Source organism: Lepidochelys kempii, chromosome 5 (assembly GCF_965140265.1).
Source record: "Lepidochelys kempii isolate rLepKem1 chromosome 5, rLepKem1.hap2, whole genome shotgun sequence".
NCBI lineage: Eukaryota > Metazoa > Chordata > Testudines > Cheloniidae > Lepidochelys > Lepidochelys kempii.
The window spans coordinates 129,284,414-129,308,083 of NC_133260.1; the positions used below are offsets into that span (position 1 = coordinate 129,284,414).

A 23,670-nucleotide genomic window follows, 5' to 3' on the forward strand; every position below is an offset into this window, starting at 1 on the left:
CACAAGAGTAAACCGTCATCCCAGAAGGTAATAATGTAGTGTTTCCATGGCCCATTTCACAGCTAGGCACTCTCTTTTGCTTCAAAAAAAAATTACTCTCCTGTAGCCATCTAGCCCGTCTCTGTCCTCTAAAATGGGGCAGGCTGTGGGGTGGACAACCCGGGGGGGGAGGGGCATGTGCACCCACGTGTGAAAGGACCCCTGTAAGGTGGTAGTGTCTGCAGCAGCATTGGCTGGGGCTGGGGTCCCTTACTCTCTCCCCCAATCAAAGGGTCAAAACAAAGGGAGCTGGACGGGGACACCAAGCAGATAGCCTCGGACAGCGCCCACCGCTCCTCAAAAGCATCAAGGGAGTTGGTGGATGCCGCCCAGAGGAACTCTGCCCGGATACATGAACGGACCAAGGATCGGAAAACGGCCCCACAGTCACAGGAAACTCCATTGGCCAACCTCCTCTTTCTGGTTTTATAGATGGCCGTTTTAGCCAGGGCCAGGAGGAGGTTAACTAGGAGATCCCGCCACTTTGTGAGGCCACGGATGGGGAGTGCATAAATAAAAAGGTGAGGGGAAAAATGCAACCTAAAATGTAATAAAAGATTTGTGAGGAGCTGGAACAGGGGCTGCAGCCTGGCGCACTCCAAATATACGTGCGCCAGGGTTTCCCTCACACCGCAAAAGGGACAGGTATCTGGGATGGGGTTGAACCACGCCAAGTATGTGCCCGTGCTCACAGCTCTGTGAAGGAGCCGCCAACTGATGTCCCCGACGGGCCTCGGAACCAAGGTGGAATATAGGCTGGCCCACTGGGGCTGCTCACTCTCCAAAGGTGACAGAAGGTCTCGCCACTTTGTGTCGGGGTGGGACACTAGGGTGAGGGCGTGTAAATGTTTCCTTGGCGCGTTTTGGAAGCGTACTGGCTGCAGTTCATGCAGCCGGCTTGCCGTAAAGTGGTGAGGGGGTCGATTGGGTCTACGGGGCAGGGGTCCAATTAAAAGGTCCGGCAGGCCTGGGGTAGAGGGTGGGCGGGGCGTGCCCTCGAGCAGGACCCGATCGAGGTAAGCTTGAGCAGCGGGCGGCAAAGTGGCCTTCACCTCCTGAAGTATGCGCCGGGGGGTATGAGGTCTGGAGAGCCCCTTGCACCGGGCGAGCGTCAGAGGATCCAGCCAGTCTCCCTGGTCGTAGTCCAGGAGGTCTCCAACTCTTGTGACTTCTGCCAGGATCAAGCTCTGGCGCACCGAGTGGGACTCCGCCACCTGCACATGGAGTTGGGTGTCGTGTAGCAGGGGCTCCGCAAGGAGATCTACCCCCTCGGTGGCTGCCACGGACCTGATCGTTAAAAACAGTTTCCAAGTCCGGAGGAGGTCCTGGTAGAAGACCGGTAGCCCGGAGAGTTCTTGCGGAAGACCTCCCGGATGGAGATAAAAGAGCTGCTGGTCATATCGGAGCCCTCGGATGTGGCGCAGGATGGCGTGCGCCAGTATGCTCCACGCTGAACTGCCTGCACTATAGAGGAGCCTCTGTAGGGCCTGGAGGCGGAAGACGCAGACCTGAGTGTGCAGACACTTCAGACCCTGTCCTCTTTCCTTCAGGGGTAGATGAAGAACCCCTACAGGGGCCCAGTGCATTCCTGACCAAAAGAACCCCAGAATCGATGTCTGGAGGTTGGTCAGGGAACCCGGGGCCGGGACCAGGGTGTTGAGCCGGTACCAGAGCTTGGACAGGACTAGCTGATTAAGCACCAGCGCTCTCCCACGGAGGGAGAGACATCGGACTAGTCCCGTCCATTTCCAGAGCCGCTCTATCACCCCGCTCTCTAAATTTTCCCAGTTCTCCGGTGGAGAGGGATGTGTGGCAGAAAGGTAAACGCCGAGGTAGAGCAGCGGACCTGTGCTCCACCGGATGGTCTGAAGCGCGGGTGGGAGGGAGCTCGCCCGCCGCCCGTCTCCTACTGCCAAGCCAGAGCTCTTGACCCAGTTGACCCGGGCAGAAGAGGCTGCCGAATAGATAGCCTGGCAAGCCTCCACCCACTCCAAGTTGCCCGAGTCCTGGACCACGAGGAGCACGTCATCGGCGTACGTCGACAGGACCAGCCGCAGCTCCGGCTCCCACAGCATCAACCCTGTCAACCTCCTGCAGAGGAGGCAGAGGAAGGGCTTGATCACCAGAGCGTACAGCTGGCCCGAGAGGGGGCACCCCTGCCATACTCCTCACCCGAAGCTGACCGGTTCAGTCAGGGTCCAGTTGAGCTTAACCAGACACTCTGTGGAGGCGTACAGCACCCAGAGAAAACCCACAAACTGGGGTCCGAAGCCAAACGTTTGCAGAGTGTTCAGGAGGTACCCATGGTCCACCCTGTCGAACGCCTTCTCCTGATCTAGGGACAGGAGGGCGAACGACAGACCGTCTCTACTCCCGAGTTCCAAAAGGTCACGAACCAGAAATAGGTTATCAAAGATACTGCGGTCCGGGACGGTGTAGGTCTGGTCTGGGTGGATCACTGCTCCCTACAGTCTACTTTCTCTCTTGGCTCCTCTCCTCCTGCATAAAGAGAGGGGAACATGAGGCCCCCAGAGTTTTTGGTGTTGCTGTCTGTCTTGTTTCATTCCATAGCAATGTAGAATGCATTTTAGGATACCTAATATACTGAAAGAACAAAGTCTACTGCTAGCTAGAAAACATTCTTTCATCTCTTCAGATTAGAGGCAAATAATTCATTGAGTGAATTTCACCTTCACATATTGATGTCAGATAACAACATTTTCAAATTTGGTCATATCTTTATTAACTTCTTAGCAATTATCTCTTGTCCGCCAGCTCACCCTGGCTGATTGACTTATGTAACTGACAAAGGTTCTGATCCTACAAGTAAGTACACTAGCATGGAGTCTGAATAAGACTCTGAACAGGTGCAGAAGTCCATGCCAGTGCACTTCCTTGTAGAAAATAGCAAATTGTAAGTTTTACAACTGACTAGCAAAGGAAAATAATTAGCCTTTGATCAATAGTCAGTCACACTTACTTGATTTTCATGAGTATTTGCATTGTTAAGGCGTTAGGACAAGATCATTCATGGAAAGCAAATACGAAAAGATCAAAATACACTAGCACTGAAATTCACTTTCCTGTTGCAGCTACAGAATGTGAACACTCAACCACAGAACTATTGTTCACTGAACTGAAATGTACTTGTACTTCATATGCACCAACATAACAAGCCTGTGAGTGTGGACATAAAAATTATACACCAAAGCTTCACTATATTTATGTGGCTCACAAATTCTTCGTGCTCTTCCTTTTTGTTTTGGTCTGTTCTTAATTTGAACTTGAGTGTGGGAGTAGTGGTGAGTAAAGGCCCAGATTTTTAAAGATATTTAGATGCTTAAAGATGCAGATAGGTTCCTAATGGTATTTTTCAGAAGCATCAATAGACTTTGGGTGCCTAGATGCTTTAGAGAAACCCCACTGCTCATCTATCTTCATGTTTAGGCACCTAAAAACCTTTAAAAATCTGGCCCTATGTTTCTAGTAATTAAAGTAAAGCCAGAAGTTAACATTAAAACGTCAAGTTGAGATTTTTCAGCATAAATACATACTTCTTTGTTTGCATAGTACTCTGTCCAAATGCCTCCTGACTTTAAGTCCTTGGTGCAGGTTGCGCTCACCCTCTGAATCTTAAGTCACTGCTTTATTATTACAGAAAAAAATACCGTTGCTGTGCATAATTGTTAGCTTTGCTCCAAATATTAGGAGCACGTAAACCCTCTGGTTGAAATTAATTTCCTTAAATTCCTGCCCTGTTTGCAGATGAAGACAGGAAGAAAAGAATTTTATCTTATGAATATTAAGCGCTGCATACCTCAACACCTGGTTACAGTCACATCACAGTCTGTTTATCTTCTCTACAAATTCCACATTTGCTTGCCTTAGAGGAGCTCTGAAAAGAGAGGAATTGTTTTTCACATTAAATGGAAGTTTGAAAATAAAATTTTCAACAAACTTAATTGGATCAGGTCTCTACTGACACAAACTACAGATTTTTGGATCTAATCTGTCCTTCCATATGCTCAATGCACTGCTCTAAGAAATTACATATTTATAAACAATCTAGTGTAGTATTTTTCTTTAATGTTTTCTTCTAGTTCTGATCTAGTTACAGCTCACCTTTTTGTCCAGGTTATATGTACAGTGATAATGCCTAGAAGTTAATCTCCAGTCAGCATTGGGTATCCTAGAGTACGAGGCACTGTACAAAGTAAAATATAGTCCTTGTCCCAAAGCTTAGCTACCATTTGATTCAATACCTTTTTCAGTGATTGTGGAGTTTTTCCCTGAAACTAAGTTTTCAGACCATTTTAGACAAGGCTATTTCCCCTCCTGGTGACTCATTATAACTTGTGGGGCCTGGGGTACTGGGAGATAGCAGGGATGTTTCTGCTGTTGTGGACTGGAGCGGGAGGAGAAAGTAAAGGCATAGATCCATTTCTGTATATTTAGTGCCAAACTTGCATCTAGGCAGGTACTTAAAAACTAGAACTCTCATTTCCATTGGGAAGGAAATTCTGTTTATGCATCTCCTTCTTTATGGTGCCTACCTGATGCTCTTAGTACATGGCATACTTCTGGAGATCATGTTTGTATTATGTTTTAAAAATATTTATTACAGGTAACAACTAAATAATATATTACTTTTTGTCTAGATAAAAAGTGTGATCAGATCAGCGATGCTGTCATTGATGCTCATATCAGAGTTGATCCAGATGCTAAGGTTGCTTGTGGTAAGTACTCTTTTCTGATTAAGAAAAAATAAATTTAAAAAAGTAAAATAAATAATTCTCTGCATTTGTATAGCTTTGCATTCAATGATTTGTTTAATAGATGGCCAAAAAGCCACGAGTCCACAATCAAGAAAGAAGACAACTTTGGCTAAAAGCCCAAACTGGTTCAGTGTAAAGTGAAAGCAGTAGTTTGGGGGTGGGGTGGGGAAAGGAATATATACCAAATGGAGAAAGGGGAAATAGCACTGGATATAAAATAGAAGTTCAGAAGTGTAGAAATTTGATAAAGGAAGCTAAAGACACCAGAGAAAAATCCAGTGCTGGCGGGACTAAGGACAATAAAGAGTTGAAGTATATCAGGTTTGGGGGAAAGGTAGACGTGTTCAATAAATATTTCTGTTCTGTTTTTGGAAAGAACCATGATGATATACTTGTATCACATGAGGATGATGAAGTATTTTCCAGTCTATTAGTAACTGAGGATGACATTAGACAACATCTGCTAGGGATAAATATTTTTAAATCATCAGGCCGAGATAACTGGCACCTACAAGTCCTAAAAGATTTGGATTAGGAGATCCCTGGCTTGATGATGTTAATTTTTAATAAATATTGGAATACCAAGGAAATTCCAGAAGACTGGAAGAATACTAATGTGCCAGTATTCAAAAAGGGCAAGCAGGATGTTCCAAGGTGTCCCAGGCCGATTACCCTAACATCAATCCTGGGGAAGATAATGGAAAACCTGATACAGGAATCAGTGAAGAATTAAAGGATAGCAGTATAATTAGTTGCTAGTCAATGTGATTTTAAGGAAAATAAGTCTTGTCAAACAAACCCGGTTTTATTCTTTGAGATTAAAAGTTTGGTTGATAAAGTAACTTTGTGGATGTAATAAATGTAGTGGGGTTTTTTTGATCAGACATTTGACTTAGTGATCCATAATATTCTGATTCAATGTTAGCATTATACAGTATCAATAGAGCATACATTATATGGATTAAAAAGTGGCTAACTGACAGATCTCAAAGTAGTTGTCAAAGAGGAGTCTGTAAATGGGGGTGTTTCTTGTGGGGTTCTGCATCTGTTCTAGACCTGAGGCTATTCAAACTTCAAATCAGTGATCTAGAAATAAGTATAAAATCACTGCTGATAAAATTTGTAGGTAACACAAAGAGTGACCAAGTGGTAAATAATGAGGAGGCCATGGTAGTCATATAGAGTGATCTGGATCACTTGGTAAACTGGGCCCACTCAAACATAATTTGTTTTAATACAGACAAATGCCAGGATATATATTGAGGAAGAAGGAATGCAGGCCATACCTATAGAAGGGGGACTGTATCCCGGACCTCAGTGACTTTGAAAAGAATGCAGGGGTCATAGTGGACAAGCAACTCAACAGGAGCTCTGAGTGTGATGCTGTGACAAGAGGGGCTAATGCAGTGGTACAAACAGCAGAGTACTCAGTTGGGAGTTGATTTTACCTCTGTATACAGCATTTTTTCTGGGTTCAAGTGCAGCAAAAGCTCACTTGAATAAAAATCATTTTAGGGCATCCATTTAATCAGAAATCAGAGATGAGAATCACTGGAGTGTGCTGCTAATCTATAAACCTCTAGACAGCTAAGGCTTCCCAGAGAATCCAAGAGATACTGTCTGACACTGAAGTTCACAAGACTCTCGTTGAGAGTGTGAAACATCTGTGTAGACAACACCTCTGATACACTGTGCAAAACCTCTGATGTTTTGGGATTCATCCAGGCCTCTAAGGGGTTTGGTAACTATCTGCCTTTTGTCTGGGAGTCGCCCACTGCTAGTTCTCCAGTGGCAACAAAGGAGGTGACCCACACCCAAACAGGCATTATGTGACCATCACGAGTCATTGACCAGCAGGGGAATTGTAAAGAAGAGATTTACAATTCTGTAAGAGACAGTTGCACAGGCACCACGGGATTGCTCAACTCTGACTCAGCAAGGCCCATCAGGACATGTCTGGGCCAATATTTTTCCTGGACAGGAATTGAGAGTATAAAATAAGGAACAGTGGCATCATGAGACTACTTCTCTTCTCCCCCACCTACACTGAAGGCAACAATAATGATGGGAAAACAAAGACTTCAAACTGAGGAGATTGGTCCCAGGCTGAGAAGGAAATTCAGCTGGTGTATTAAGATATGTAACCTACTTGTGACATTCAGTGGGTTGGGAAAAGCTGTTTGATTCAAATCTTCCTTAGTCTAATAGAGCTTCAGATTTAGACTGTGCTTTTACTTTTTATTTCTTAGGTAACTGTCTTTGACGTTTACGCCTACCACTTATACTCACTTAAAATCTGTCTTTCTGTAGTTAATAAGCTTATTTTAATGTTTTATCTTTACCAGTGAGTTTGTCTAAAGTTCATGGGGAATCTGTTCCGATTACAGAGGCTGGTGCTTGTCCACTATTATTTGAAAAAGCGGCAAATAAATTAATGAACCTTCATTGTTCAAGAGAAGGTCTTGAGCAGTGTAAAACTGTACATTTCTGGGGTGCAAGGCTTGGGGGATTTGCTGGTGTTTCTCTACGTATGGTTCATGTGTGGCTTAGAGATAGCACTCATGTAATTTAGCTGGGCATTTCCCTGCATGCTTTTAGCTAAGTGACCACAGCACCTGGAGAGGTTTGCTGCTTGTCACTAACAAAGCATTGAAAGAGACAGCCCAGGCTGGAGAGTTAAGGGCACAGCACTCCCACAGTTTCAGGTTGTACCCCAGGGATCCCATCACAGCTTCACCCTGGTTTTGCCCAACCTGATTACTCCTTGCAGACTGACCATAGTATCTTTCCAGCCCTGAATTCACCCCAAAATTGTCCTACTGCAGAGGCCCTCATAGAGAAAGTGTTTGCTGCCTTTACAGAGACAGTAAAACACTCCAACTTGCTAGCTTCCTAGAAGCACACACTTTACTGAACTTACACAGCACTGATGATTTATAATGAAAGCAAAGCAAATTTATTAACAAAACAGCATTGATTAAGTGATACCAAATAAACAAGATAAAGGTAGAGCTGGTTACAAGCAAATAAAAGTGAAAATATGAATCTAAAAGTCTAAAACTTAATCTAGCAAGATACAGTCTTTGTTCAAGGCAGTTTCTCTCATCCACAGTTGGCTTTCCAGCTTTTGCTGGCCAGGACTCATCACAGAGATCAAATCATGTGGTTTCTTTGTCTTCTAAGGTAAAGGATAAAGATGGAATCTCTCTCTGTTCCTTATCTCTGAACTGATGTCTCAGAAAGGCCTCCTGGGGATTCAGTCTCCTGTGTCTCTCTGGGGTCCAGGAGCCATGTTAATTCTCTGTCTCTCCAGTTCAGGATCAGAATAAACCCCATTGGTTTAGCTTGATGGCTCTGTGTATTGATAATATGGAAATTAAGGTAAACCCACATTCCTTTGTCGAGGACAGACTTGTTTATCACCTGGGCTAGGCTGCTGGCTGTAAACATGTTCTAGTTATATCATACTGAGGGAATTCATAATTTCACATATAACATTAACAGATGCATTTTGCAATGATATTAATAATCAGCAGCATACTAGCTTTCATATGATACCTCACAAGGCTTATTTTGTACACATATTATTGCAGTAGTGCAAAGGGTGTGAGTACAATGGTGCTTCAGACATTTATGATAGCAGGTTGTGACCCGCCCTTGGATTTAGCATAGGTGGTGTCCAGCCCCACACCCAACAATCACTAATGGTCTGTGGGCAGAGGTATTGTTTGGGCTCAATGATTTTGGTTGGTTGGTTTTTTGTTTTGAGGGCGAGGAGCAGCTGCTGGCTTTCATTTGATTGTGTTTTAACTTTAGACAAAGGTACGTGCAGCTCAGGACAGCCACTTTGTTGTATGTACTGTAAATTGAGAGACTGTACTGTAGTAGCACCGGGGGAGGGGAGGGAGGGGGTCTTACTTAAAATCTGAGCTTGCTGGGCTTGGCACTGTAGACACTAAGGTCCAGATTTTTAAAGGTATTTAGGTGTTGCTGCAATCAGCGCTACAATATCTAACTTATTTAGGACCCTAAATCCTCTTTTCAAAAGGGATTTAAACACTTGGGAGCCTAATTCCCATAGACTGTCAATGGCATTTTGGCTCCTAAGTGTCTAGGCGTTGCAACATTCTGCATAGCAATAGCTAAATACTATTAGAAATCTGGGCCTAAGACTATTCCTGCCCCCAAAGTTTACTGTCTAAACCAAGATAAGAGGCATCAAGTGGGAGCAACAGGCAATTGGAAGGGAATAGTTACAGGATCACAGGGTCACACTTCAAAGTGCTATAAATTGCCTCCTTGGTCAGCTGGACAGCCAGACGTCATGGCAACTGGCACTTGGTGGAGTACAGAGCCATTCTGATGATGCTCGCTGTTTACTGAGAACTCTCACCATGTCCAGGGCCAGGAGGAGTTGCTTTGCACCACCAGGGGATTCAGTTTCACTAAGGGAATCTCAGGTGTCCAGAACAGTATAAAGCAACTGGAGTAGACAGGAGGATCCATCCCACACTGTTGCAAAGGACAAGAGTCTGTGATTGGTAGCAAGACATGTTTAAAAATTAGGCCAAGCTTAAGACTTATTTACTGAAGCAATTCCACAACATGTTCTGTCCAATCAGCCTCAAACTGTACTACACAGTTGCTTCTAGGACCAAATACTCTTTCAAAAGCCTATACACATAGCGAGAACTTTCATTTTACTGTAGTATTATTTCAACTCTTTACAGAATGTGTGTCCAAAACAGGGATAATCTTGCTCTGTGGAGAGATCACTTCCAAAGCTGTAGTGGATTACCAGCAAATTGTGCGAGAGACCCTTAAGAGGATAGGCTATGATGACTCTTCAAAAGGTGAGTTATGTACTTGCTTCCTGGTTCATAGTCAGTTCTGATTACGTGCTGTCAAATTACTCTGTAACAGTCCTCAGTGAAATAACATCATGGATGACTCTGATCCTGCAGGAGGAAAAAAGATAATATAAATATGGATGTGTATTGGATGTGGCCTTGAGTCAACATGTCACTCAGAAATTGACTGTTAGAAGTGCTGAACCCCCACCATTCCCACTGAAGTAGTGGAATTGGAGCATGCATAAATGACAGGATGGTTAGGCATGGTATATGACTTGTCTGCAGCCAGATGGCCTATTATAAAAACAGAAGGACTGGTCTTCCTTGTATTTAGGTTTGAGTAAACTTTGAGACTTGAAGTTCATACACAAGGGAATTCTTCAGTATTCCTACTAATGTAGTTGCTACAGTGGGTTCCTGCAGCAGTGACTCCCCTACATGACTATTCTACGTCAGCATTTCCCTGTATTCATCTCAAATATACTTCTGTCTAGTTTCATCAAGTGCCCTTTACAGGAGACAATGAAAAAAAGCCCTGCTTCCTTTCACCACACTCTTCAAACTTTCCTAATTAAATGACTTTAGGCATTGGCATTTGTCCACCAATAACAGAATATGGACAATGTCTCTGATTGCGTGACCTATGGGATAGAATCTGACACCTCATAAAAAGCATGAGCTTCTGCTAATTTGCCTAAAAGCCCAGAATAGCTTGGGGACTGTAATGTGCAAATGTTTATACATGGCCTACCCACTGGAGGGAGACGAAGCCAAGCTTCTGGCATAAGATTAATTCCTACACTTTGTAACCCAAATACCTCAAATCTTCAGCCAACCTTTTTTGAACTATCCGTGAAGTAAAGCTTTTATAGCTGACTTATTTCTGAAAACAAACAAAAGAAGAATATTGTGGTATCATTCACTTCCACTTCTCTTCACCAGGATTAGACTATAAGACTTGTACAGTGCTGGTAGCTCTAGAACAACAGTGTAAAGAAATCAAACATGCTGTCTCCCATGGCAAGAGTGAAGATGACATTGGAGCTGGGGACCAGGTAAAGTGTCTTTATTTTAAGCAGTTAAAGCCCAGTCCAATATACATTGCAAACTCAGTTAATTTGCATTGGAGCATATCCTTTGTTTAAAAAAAAAAAGACTATGCAGAATACATTGTAGACAATTAAAGCATGTGGGTTTGAACTAAATATTGTGTACATGATTAATAACAAGGCCAAGAAAACCTGGCACGCATTGGTTTCAATAAGTGCTGCCTGCACATATCCAACGGCTCTAAAGGCTAAAGCTACAACTAAACTTTTTGTTATGGCAGATGTCATCAGGTGGCACTGTGTTAGTCTTTCAAGTTCTTAAAAAGACATGCTATGGTGTTTTGGGTTATGGATGGTTGTGTGTACAGGTAGTTTTGAGGAGGGCGGGTGGAGCTGTGCAAGCAACAGCAGTTAGCTCTTTGTTTTGGTCTCTGATTAGAGTGGGTTATTGATGAGATGGAATTATTTCTTGGGAACCAGGCAATGCTGTTGATCTGAGATTCTTCGAAGAAGGGATTACACTGGTCGGCTGTTTGATTTCAAGACTGGTGTATGTGTAAAGAAGCAAGTGACACTACACCCAGACTTCATGTCACAGATGCCTCTTCCCATGAACAGAAAATGGAAATAAGTGCCTTGGAATTATGTTTTATTTTCTATTGCCTCAATGCAGGGATTGATGTTTGATTATGCCACTGATGAAACTGAGGAATGCATGCCTCTAACAATCCTACTTGCACACAAACTTAATGCAAAGATAAAAGCCCTGGAGAGGAATGGAACATGGCCCTGGGTTAGACCAGATGGGAAAACACAGGTTAGTAAATAACATGGATTATAAATCAGATTTGAAAAGGGCTGGGCCCTTTAACTTGCACGATTGAATTTAGACCCGATTCATGTTCTTCAAGAAATGAAGGGACAGCTGGTGTGGCAGTGGCATGAATTCTATGTGCTTGAATGGAGTAGATTAGACAGGCCAGGAGATGGCATTTTCATATCCACTGCACTTATGGCCTGGTCCACGCTGTCCTGTCAGTGCCTCAGTCATGACTCTTGGGACCAACACAAGGAGTGAGAGGAACATATCTGTCTCCCTGGACACTAACATGATCAGTTGGTACCAGCTAGGATGGTGCTTTTTGTGATGTGGACACATTTTGTGAGGCAACTGGACTGGGACAACCCACTCACTTCTCTCAGGCCCCCAGATCTTTTAGTCAGTGCTGCCACAGGCTACATTTGAAGCAATGACCTAGAAGTAACAGGCTGCATATCTGGTTAATCATCTCCTTAGCCTTCAGTACTGTCATGAGTGGGTTTGCTGACTGAATGGTTAGAGTTACATTTTCTCCCTAGTAAGACAGTTAATGTACATATGTTCTCAGAAGGCAGAGGAGAACTGAATGAGGAGTGGGAATTGGAAATGTGGGGAATTGTTGGAGGAGAGGGCGGTTTATGTTTAACTTCACTGGTTCAGTGGTGGTGAGTTAAGTTGCATTGTACTACTGCACTTTGGGATATTACTGGGGATGTATTTTTGTCAAGTGCTAAGAAAATCATATGGTTCCATGACCTTTTTAGCACTTGAATCAATCCAAAAACTGTTTTGGGAGGTTTCTTTCATGTTATGAGAAAGTGTTGGCATGTAGGCACTCATATACATACAAACAGCAGGTAAAGGAAGGATACAGGTAATAAATGACAAAGGAATTTTGGTAAGAGACTGGTCTTTATTTTCTGAGCAATCACATGACTTAGGTCAGGGTTTCACTAATGTCTTATTTCGGGCTGTCAAGCGATTAAAAAAATTAATTGTGATTAATTGTGCAAATAATCACACTGTTAAACAATAATAGAATACCATTTATTTAAATATTTTTGGATCTTTTCTACATTTTCAAATATATTGATTTCAACTACAACACAGGATACAAAGTGTACAGCGCTCACTTTATATTTTTTATAACAAATATTTGTGCTGTAAAAAACAAAAGTAATAGTATTTTTTCAATTCACCTTATATAAGCAGTGTAATGCAGTCTCTTTATCATGAGAATTGAACTTACAAATGTAGAATTATGTACAAAAAAACCTGCATTCAAAAATAAAACAGTGTGTAAAACTTTAGAGCCTACAAGTCCACTCATTCCTACTGCTTGTTCAGCCAGTCACTCAGACAAACTAGTTTGTTTACATTTGCAGGAGATAATGCTGCCTGCTTCTTGTTTACAATGTCACTTGAAAGTGAGAATAGGCATTCTCATGGCACTGTTGTAGCCAGCATTGCAAGATATTTACTTGCCAGATGCACTAAAGATTCATATGACCCTTCATCTTCAACCACCATTCCAGAGGACATGCGTCAATGTTGATGATGGGTTCTGCTCGATAATGATCCAAAGCAGTGTAGACCGATGCATGTTCACTTTCATCATCTGAGTCAGATGCCACCAGCAGAAGGTTGATTTTCTTTTTTGGTGGTTTGGGTTCTGTAGTTTCTGCATCGGAGTGTTGCTCTTTTAAGACTTCTGAAAGCATTCTCCACACCTTGTCCCTCTCAGATCTTGGACGACGCTTCAGATTATTAAATTGGATTGCGTGCCTTCGCTATATTTAGAAATCTCACATTGGTACCTTCTTTGTGTTTTATCAAATCTGTGGTTGTGGCGGTTCAATGACAAGACAGAACACAGCTTTTAGCAAGCAAACGGCTGGTCTGCTAACAGGCTTCTGCCTGTCAGCTTTCCACCTTCCCCTTTATTCTTTCTCTCCCCCCGCGCATTACATTCTCCAACAGATAAAAGGAATACACTGGCTTTGTTTAACATTCTTATTTACCAATTTCTATCTACCGCATTCCTTGCTCTCGGGCCTTGAGCCCAGTCCTGGGAGGCTTCCCACAGTTCATATCATCTGGGTGAGATTCCAAGGTTGATGCCCTTGAAAGGAGCTGTGTGTGCACAGGTCCAGCACAACACTCCGGGTGTGCCCTGAATGTTGCCAAGCGCATAAACCTTGTATGAATCCTACATCCCCTCCTTTTTTGTTTATTTGTGCTCGGCCATCTCATGGTAGCCATCAGTTTGCTTTTGCAAGCCAATTAACTCCCGGACAGACGAGGTCATAACTCGTGGAGCCTGCCAGGGCGGTTCTTGACAAAGCCTTAACAAAAAGGAAATACATTGCACACAGCAACAGCAAAAAATAAGCTTAAAAAGGTAAAGTGTAATGGGCAGGGCCCCAATTAGCCATGCTAGAGTACTGGGAAAAGAGGTTTGCGTAAGCAGCGAGCATCATTTTATTCCCAATTTCCTCAGGGTGATGACATACTGGAATAAGGCACGTACCTAACAATTCTTCAGCTGCTACAAAATCAAATAAACAAAAGTGGGTAACATTTGCTATTGAAGCCAATATTTCCCATAGGTTATATATCATTCGGGCCCATAACGGAGAAAGCGCTCCCGAGCCAACCCCTACAGGAAATAGCAGGCACAAAAGGCATACAATCAATACAGAATTAGCAGTAATTTGGGCGAGAATTGCCACAAAGTCTCAGAAGTCTCTGGCTGTTGGTTTGCTGCCAGTCTTCGTTGAGCCGCGGCGACCAATGCTTTTACTGCTCCCCATGTCACGGGCTGGCTTGGGATGCTACGCCTCCTCCGTTTCCGTCCTGCTGTTGTCGACCCGGGAGGCACCGCGTTCTCCTCCAAGGTCAGCTGAAACTCCGGTATGGGGTTTGACAGCCCCTGGTGCCACGCCATGCTGTTTCAGTGCCGGTCGCACACACCGGGCCGGAACCCACAACGGTCCTGCAGGGAGAGACACAGCAGCATATCCCCGACCCCAAGTAATTAAAGGCACTGGGCCCAGCCATTGCGGATCGGGCAGCTGATGGTAATAGACACGCGGTCTTTCCAGTACCTCGGATTTGTGAAAATGCCGATCCGCGGGGGTCTGCTGATCTGCATTCAGCATTAAATTATTTAAAGTGAACAAAAGGATATGCAATTGCTGCTGAATGTCTCCTAAGGTTCGGAGACGCAGCTCCCCTTGTTTTAATTGTTTGTCGAGCAAGGTTTTTAGCGTGCAATTTGCACGTTCAACAATAGCTTGGCCTGTGGAATTATAAGGGATCCCGTGTTTGAGACAGACGTCCCATTGGGCACAAAAGATGGAGAGGGCTGTGGAGCAATAGGCTGGGGCATTATCTGTTTTTATCTGGCTCGGGTGACCCATAACAGCAAAACAGGCTAGCAAATGGTGAATAACTTTGGGAGTGGCTTCCCCACGCTGTGGGGTCGCCCAGAGGAATCCTGAATAGGTATCAATGGAAACATGTAAAAATGAATAGGGGCAGAATTGTGGCACATGAGTGACATCCATTTGCCACAGCTGATTTGCTGCGGTACCTCTAGGGTTAACAGCATAAAAAAAGGTAGGGGCAGCAGCGGCACAGTGGGGGCAGGAACGAACAATAGAACGTGCATGATCAGCAGGAATGTGAAACTGCCGGGCCAAAACAGAGGCAGACTGATGAAAAAAGGCATGGCTTTCAATGGGGTCAGAAAAAAGGGAATTTACCTGACCACGTAACACGCGATCAGCGCATGCATTGCCTTCAGTAAGTAGCCCAGGCAGAGGAGTATGACTGCGAATATGAGCAACAAAATAAGGGAAATTACAAGTGGTGATGAGATAAGGACAAAAACAGGCGAAGAAGGTCCACATCGACCTGAGGGGTAATAAGGGCAAGGGGTAAATGATCAATTACCTGATAAACATAATGCGTGTCCATGATCAAATTAAAGGGACAATCAGCAAAAAGTTAAAAGGCCAAAATAACAGCAGCTAGTTCCAAGGACTAGTAAAGCTCTCCAAGCGCTGTGCATGCAAATATTGTTGTACAAGTGAATGAAGCGCTTTCAGCTTTTCTAGGGGGAGGGGCCACTGGTCAATCCATACGGGCTCTAAGGATTGCCATACCAATGGTAATGCGGATGGCAAGGTGGGTGAGGGAGGATTTCGGGCCATTATATATTAATATTGAGGGTGGTGTCCAGCTTTACAAGTAAGTCACGGCCCCAAATATTGAGGTGGACAGGGAGTACAAAAGGGCGGATTGTAGCAAGGGCACGGCCTCCTGGTTTAGAGACCGTGACCCAAGACAAACTTTGGCACCCGGGTTTGCTACCCCCGATCCCCCACAACTCTTTAGAAGGAACTGTTGGCCAACCAACTGGCCACTCCGGATCACGAATCACTGTAACGTCAGCTCCAGTGTCCACCAGCCCTGTAAAAGGAACATTATTTAAGAGGAGTGTTAACTGAGGTTTCGAGGGGCGGACAGACATTGTTAGAGCAACAAGTGGAGATGACGTGTTGTGAGACAGCAACTGAGACAGCGTCAATCCAAAGCCGTTCCTGCCCCGGGCTCGATCCTCTGTGGCTGGCACCTGATAGGGGACTAAAATCAATTGCGCAATTGACTGTCCACGCGGGAGCGACTGTGGAAAATGGGTCCATACCTGAACCTTAATAACGCCGGTGTAATCGGCGTCAATGACCCCTGGGATGACAAAAAAACCCTGTTTCCCAGCGTGTGAGCGAGGAAGAACCAGACCCACAAATCCAGCAGGGAGAGGTCCCGTCACCTGGGTAGGTATGGCGCAAACCTCCCCCGCAACCGAAAGTCAGCGTCCTCCTGCATAATCAAATCAAGCCCTGCACTTCCAGCAGTCGCCACCTTCATGGAGTCTATGGGTTTTAAAGCAGAGGAACAGTTGTCTGAGTGGGAAACACCCCCGTTTGGCCCTGGGTTCGGGGGGAACCTGTCGTGCGGTTTCCCGACCCGCTACGACACTGATTAGCCCAGTGATAGCCCTTCCGACACTTGGGGCACTTCTTTGAGGGGCGGGCGGGCACCGTCGATGAGCGGCACTCCTGCTGAAAGTGACCCTCCTTACCACAGTGGTAACAACGCTTCCCCTCCTTCCCGCTTTTCTGCAGGGCGGCGGCCATAACCCCAGCTTTATGTGCTTGAGTTCCGATGTTTTGGCACGCCCGCAGCATGTCTGACAGCTCTAGAATTCCAGAGGCTTGTGCAGCCTGGACAGCACGGTGGCAATCCTCGTTCGCATTTTCAACCACCATTTTTAACAGGATCTCCTGAGCTGCCGCAGGGTTATCCACCTGTCGGAGGATAGCCTCCTGCAATCTGTTGGTAAAATCCATAAAGGACTCTGCACCCTGACAGATACTGGCAAAGCTTTTGGTAGGCTTGCCTGAATCCGGGACCTTCCGGAAAGCATGCTGGGCGCAGGTGGAAATAATGGGGAAGACGGCCTGAGGGAGTTGAGACTGCATCTGAACAGTAGCAAACTGGCCCTCCCTGGCCAATTGCTCATAAATGACACCTTGCTCTCTATACACCTGGGCTTGGCGTTCCCCCATCTGCCAAAATTCACTAAGCCAAATAACATACTGACTGGGCGTCAGCATCATGCGCAACAGCACCTTCCAATCTTCAGGGATCAGGGTGTACCCAGTACCTAGCCCTTCAAGGAGACCACTTACATACGTGCTAGTGAGGCCGAACTCGCGAATCGCTTTCTTTAAGTCTCTGATCACGGAGTAGGGCAAACTGACCCAGTTTGCAACCTGGTTGCCCTGGCCATCATCCTGCCAGGTCACCGGACAAACTGAGACCAGATCAGCCAGCTCCTCTGCTGTAATATCTGAGCGAGTCTTCACTGCGTGAACCATTTGTTGCACCAGCGAAAGCCGCTGAGCAGACGCGGATGACCCCCCGGGGGGCCCCGGAGCATGGGGCCCCACGGGGGGAGGGTGATCACACATCAGCTCCGGTGGGGAAGGCCAGGGAGGCGGTGGTAATAGAGGCACTGGGGGCGAAGCAGGGAGAGGGATGGCTGCAGGAGCGGACGGGGGTGGCGGGATCAGCAGCCCCTCTGTTGACGCTGGAGAGGGCCTTTCCGAGGTGACAAGCTGTGTCGCATCACCAGGAGGGGGGATGGCTGCAGGAGCAGATGGGCGTGGCGAGATCGCCAGCCTCGCGAGGGAGGGCCTGTCCGAGGCGACACGCTGTATCGCGTCGCGGCAGAGGTGCCAGGCATGTAGAGCCTGCACGGGCGCCCGAGGCTCTTTGTGCAATGTCTGGCCCAACCGCTCCCAGTCCGCTAGCTTAAGGGTTCCAGCTTCAGGGTACCATGGGCACTGGGCACTTACCTCCTGTAGCAGGAGAGTGAGTTCTCGAGTGGGGCAGTCATGCTGAGCCTTACGCAGCAAATACTGTAGCTCACTGCGGTGTTGCACTTGCAAAGCAGAAAGGGAGCTTCCCATACTTACCACAATGAAAAATACTCACCGGGATCCGTGAAGCGGATGAGTGACGCGTCTGAAACCCTTGCCGGGCGAGGTGAGTGCTGAGGGCCCCACGTTTGGGCGCCAGTTGTGGCGGTTCAATGACAAAACAGAACACAGCTTTTAGCAAGCAAACGGCTGGTCTGCTAACAGGCTTCTGCCTGTCAGCTTTCCACCTTCCCCTTTATTCTTTCTCTCCCCCCGCACATTACATTCTCCAACAGATAAAAGGAATACACTGGCTTTGTTTAAAATTCTTATTTACCAATTTCTATCTACCACATTCCTTGCTCTCGGGCCTTGAGCCCAGTCCTGGGAGGCTTCCCACGGTTCATGTCATCTGGGCGAGATTCCAAGGTTGATGCCCTTGAAAGGAGCTGTGTGTGCACAGGTCCAGCACAACACTCCGGGTGTGCCCTGAATGTTGCCAAGCGCATAAACCTTGTATGAATCCTACATGTGGTGAAAGTGTTCTTAAAATGAACAACATGTGCTGGGTCATCCAAGACTGCTATAACATGAAATATATGGCAGAATGTGGGTAAAACAGAGCAGGAGACATACTATTCTCCCCCAAGGAGTTCATTCAAAATTTAATTAACACATAATTTTTTATGCCTGTTCAACAAATGCGGAAAGAACTAATGGAAAAAGTTGTCAAAGAAGTTATTCCAGCAAAATATCTAGATGAGAACACAATCTATCATCTCCTTCCAAGTGAACTGTGGTCCTAAGGTATGGTACTTTGAAAGATTTTTAACACAAATAGACTGAGATTATATTCTGCAATGTCCTTTCTAAATGTTCTCCTTCAAAACAATTAAATGTACTGTTTTAGTGAAATAATACAAGTCTCAACTACATTTTTAAGGAAACTTGGTAACTGCTGCTTATACTCAGTCATCAGGAGGATGTGAGGAAGCTAGCATCCAAACTGATCCCATAATTGTTTGGCCAATCAAGAATGGATATGTAGAGATTCTTGAATCTTTATCAGTGACAAAATATACTTCAATCATTACAGAAAGTTGAACATTATGTTAAACAAACTGGTTCTTAAATTACTTGCTAAAATTCTTGACTTGAAGCACTTGAGTTGATGTCACAATACCTATAATGCTTAGCACTTAGAGTAATTTGTATGGTTAATGCTATCCAGATGGCTATGCAATTTAAGATTGAGACACAATGTATTAATTCTCACCATACATCAGAACCTGGAATTTGTTCAGTGTTTCAGTTACACACACTGAGCAAGATTGTGGTTGGCCCTTACCTGGGCGTGCAGAAGGGAGAAGAAAATAAAAAACCTCTTCCCTACATTATACAAGTGGTGTAACAAATGGCCAAATTCAGGAGAGTACAGGACTGCCATAGAGATGCCATAGTCCCCAGTGATAACAATTCCCCAGACGGGCTGGGGAGTAAATAATGCCATTGTTCCTTCCCCCTTTTCTCCAGGCATCTTGCTACATAGGTGGGGACTGTGTGCACCTCTTAAATGGGGGCAAAGTGGGGGGTTGAAGTTCATGCACCCCCCTGTGCACTGGATGGCACTGTGTCTGGGAGTCAGATGACCTGTGCTGGAGTGGTGCAGCTCCCCACTGGGGAAGTGTTTACAAGGTACAATCTAGTCAATTGTGTACAGATTTCACTAGATAACTAAAGGCAAATCCTGACTAGCATTTTGCCTTATTTAGTGAAGCCGAGTTTTACCATAAACCACTCCTCTTTCCCCTTGAAAGGGTGAATAGTCCCACCAAGTGGCACTAAACATGTTCACTGGCTAGCAGCTCCAACATTATGATCTGTGCTGGATGGGGCAAATGACAAAGTAATAGGTTTTACTGTGTCTTTCAAAAACGGTCTGTGTTCATATCAATCTTTTAAAATTATTACAGTACAAACTGTGGCACATCCTACATAAAATTCCACCTTACCCAGGTAGGCTACATCAAATAACAAACTACAAAGAGACGCATAGCAACCCATTGATGGGGCTTGTTTTGTTTCTGACATAAATACAAGCAATTAATCCATAGTGGTGTTGGAATTAATTTATACACAGAGCCTTGGTTTGTCAAGTCAACGTGTAATTGTTTGCCCTACAGAGTGATGCTGGATTGACTGGCCGAAAGATCATTGTTGATACTTAAGGAGGCTGGGGAGCCCATGGAGGAGGTGCTTTCTCTGGGAAAGATCCTTCCAAAGCTGATCACTCAGCAGCATATGCAGCTTGCTGGGTTGCAAAATCCCTAGTGAAAGCTGGTCTCTGTAGAAGAGTATTGATCCAGGTAAGAAGGGAAAAATCAAGAGCAGGCATACCCTACTAAACACATTATAGGTAGATCTCTTAGCAATCTCAATACTTAAGGCTGCCTAACACTTTGAATTATGAGACCATGTTTTCAGTTGCTTATACTTTTCAGTTGCTTATACTTTTTCGAGAGTTAAACCATTTGGGTTGAAATTTTTCATGCTGGGTGTAAGTTTCAGACTGATTTTTTTATTTTTTGGGGGGGGGACAAGTTTCACCAAAAAATGTTCAGTTATTGCCAAGAATGAGGATGAAGAATAATACTGTTTTTACCCATTTTAAATGCTTAGCTTTAACGAGGAAATCTGGCATTCCCCCCCTGCCCCCCGCCCCCCCCCCCACTGTTCCTCACACATTCTTGTCAACTGCTGGAAATGGCCCACCTTGATTATCACTACAAAAGGTTTTTCCCCACCGCCCCCACTCTCCTGCTGCTCACCTTACCTGATCACTCTTGTTACAGTGTGTAAGGTAGCACCCATTGTTTCATGTTCTCTGTGTATATAAAATCTCCCCACTGTATTTTCCACTGCATGCATCCGATGAAGTGAGTTGTAGCTCACAAAAGCTTATGCTCAAATAAATTTGTTAGTCTCTAAGGTGCTACAAGTACTCCTTTTCTTTTTGTGGAAAAATCAGTCAGGTTCTTAAAAGAAGGATTTTATTTTTTTTTTAAAAAAAAGAAAGGTAAAGATCATCTCTGTAAAATCAGGATGGAAAATACTTTACAGGGTATTCAGATTCAAACACAGAGGATCCCCCCTCTGGGCAAAACCTTAAAGTTACAGAAAACAGGAATAAACCTCCCTCTTAACATAGGGAAAATTCACATAAAACAAAAGATAAACTAATCCGCCTTGCCTGTCTTACCTATACTGGTTGCAATATTGGAGACTTGGATTAGGATGGGTTGGAGAAGATGGATTTCTGTCTGGCCTCTCTCAGTCCCAAGAGAGAACAACCACGTAAACAAAGATCACAAACAAAAGCCTTCCCCTCCAAGATTTGAAAGTATCTTGTCCCATTATTGGTCCTTTGGGTCAGGTGCCAGACAGGTTAGCTGAGCTTCTTAACCCTTTACAGGTAACAGGATGTTGCCCCTGGCCAGGAGGGATTTTATAGCACTGTATACAGAAAGGTGGTTACCCTTCCCTTTATATTTATGACAATTGTCAAATCAGTTTTTCTTGCTTTATTGGTGGCTTTCCCCTTGGGACCCAGAGACTTGAGTTTTGAGCTCTCTCAGCCCTTGACTGAACAGGGGAAGGAGGTGTTGACTCTTCAGCAGAAGGGCTATCATTGGAAGTGTTTGAGTTCAGTTAGCCAGTCAGAAGGATTCTGATAGGCTGAGTAGAAAGCACTTCCCCTCTTAATTTTTCTGGTTTCATCTGCATAGCATTTCTGTGAAATATTTGCCCAGTCAAGCACAGTCTTCCAATCAAACAGGATAGTTGAGTTAAATTTCTAATGTAAACAAACAGAAACAACAAATCTTCCCAGCTTCACTTATACATCATAAGGAAGCAGAAAGGTTTTTTCCCATGGTAGAGCCCCTTCCAAGTCCTAGTTCCTGAGTATGGCATATTTTCATTGTAAGATGGTAGTTCCTACAGACCCCAACAACACTGGCCCAATACTAGCTGTTTTGGCTGGGTGAAGGTACCAGACCACAATAGAGTAGGAGCATGCTGCAATGGAATACTAAAAACAGGTCCTAAAGGAAATACCTTATCTGTACTGCAGGGAATCTTAAAACTAGGTAGGTTTCTATTTTTGTAAAGCAGAAGGGTGCTGAAATGAACTGCAATTACTAACTTGGTTTGATGTGTATATCCTACAGCTGTCTTACTGTATTGGTCTGAGCCATCCTCTAGCCATTTCTGTGTTCCACTATGGCACTTCAGATAGATCAGAAGAAGAGCTTCTTGAAATTGTGCAGAAAAACTTTGATCTAAGCCTTGGAGTCATTATAAGGTTTATTTCCCATTGGAGAACTTACACACATTGACAGTTCACTCTAGTATAATAGACAGTTGAACAATTTAAATTCAAGTGTTTGGTTCCTATACTCCTGACTCTGAAATAATTTATAATCATTAAAATACCCATTAGCGCCATCTTTGTGTCCTCCCCGTTACACAAACTGCTCCACTCAGAAGCCTAAAACCAGTCCTCAAGTTGGGTCCTCCCTGTAGAATGGTTTAAAACATCGTGCCCATAAGACTTGTCTATACCACATATTTTTACCAAGCTGGTAAGAAGGTGATAATGCTGTTTAATTCTGGTACAATTTGTGGCCACACATCTTCGCTTACACATGATTATAAGTAGGGGTCTACTTAAATCACAGAGAAATCAAACATTTTTCATGTGTTGGTCACATCATAACTAGCAGATTTTGCAGATGTGTTCATACTATGCCGCCCTTACTTCTGCACTGTTGCTAGCGGCAGTGCTGCCTTCAGAGCTGGGTGCCTGGCCAGCAGCCGCCACTGTCTGGCTGCTCAGCTCTGAAGGCAGTGCAGAAGTAAGGGTGGCAATACCGCAATCCCCCTACAATAGGCTTGCGACCACCTTTTGGGTCGGGACCCCCAGTTTGAGAAACACTGTGTACTTTTGTATACTTTTATGCCTATTGTATAGGGTAAAAGTGAACAAAAGACCAGCTTTCACAGAAGAGACCAGATTTCATGGTTCTTGACACGTTTTTCACAGATGCAAATTTGGTAGGGCCCTAATTATAACCATGGCAGTGCACTGCATTTCACTGTGGCTCATGACCAGGGTAATGTAGTATGCATGTCAAAGTGTAATTAAATTTCAGTACAGTTCCTCTGTGGCATAGACAGGATTGCCTAACAGCATCTGCCACTGGGTTACCTACTGTTCCTACCTCCCTAGTTTATCTGAGGACTCCCACTTCTACAAAGGACTACTCTATAATGAGGCCTCCCTGCACTCTCTTCCTTTGAGGCAGCTTTCCACAGGTGTTGCTACCTATGGTCCAGCTTCTGATATACTTACTTCACAAATAATCCCACTGAATCAGTGAGATTGTCTGTGGAATAAATAACCCTCACTCAAGTTGAATACATCTGAATCTGGCCCTTTTCAGAAAGTGGCAGTCCAGTACTTGCTGTTGCTAGCCATCAAGAGCTGTAGCAAGCATGTCAACATCCACTTCTGGAGAGGTGGAGTTTTGGGCCAGCTACTGTAAATATTTTCTCCATTTCAGGAAAGTGTTTGGTTCGATA

At 44.6% G+C, this 23,670-nt stretch overlaps 1 protein-coding gene across 16 annotated transcripts in view; it reads left to right on the plus strand.

The window, feature by feature from the left end:
- Positions 1-23,670, plus strand: part of LOC140911854 (S-adenosylmethionine synthase-like) — a 57,970-nt gene that overhangs the window by 23,558 nt on the left and 10,742 nt on the right. For 14 of the 16 annotated variants that reach the window (XM_073345834.1, XM_073345832.1, XM_073345827.1 and 11 more), the window contains 4 exons: positions 4,698-4,775; positions 9,545-9,667; positions 10,610-10,722; positions 11,390-11,533. In XM_073345834.1, the coding sequence (XP_073201935.1) occupies positions 4,698-4,775; positions 9,545-9,667; positions 10,610-10,722; positions 11,390-11,533 (458 nt within the window). Of the gene's footprint in view, positions 1-4,697; positions 4,776-9,544; positions 9,668-10,609; positions 10,723-11,389; positions 11,534-20,210; positions 20,399-23,670 lie in introns of those variants that run through there. The other 2 variants (XM_073345844.1, XM_073345838.1) reach the window with 2 other exon arrangements.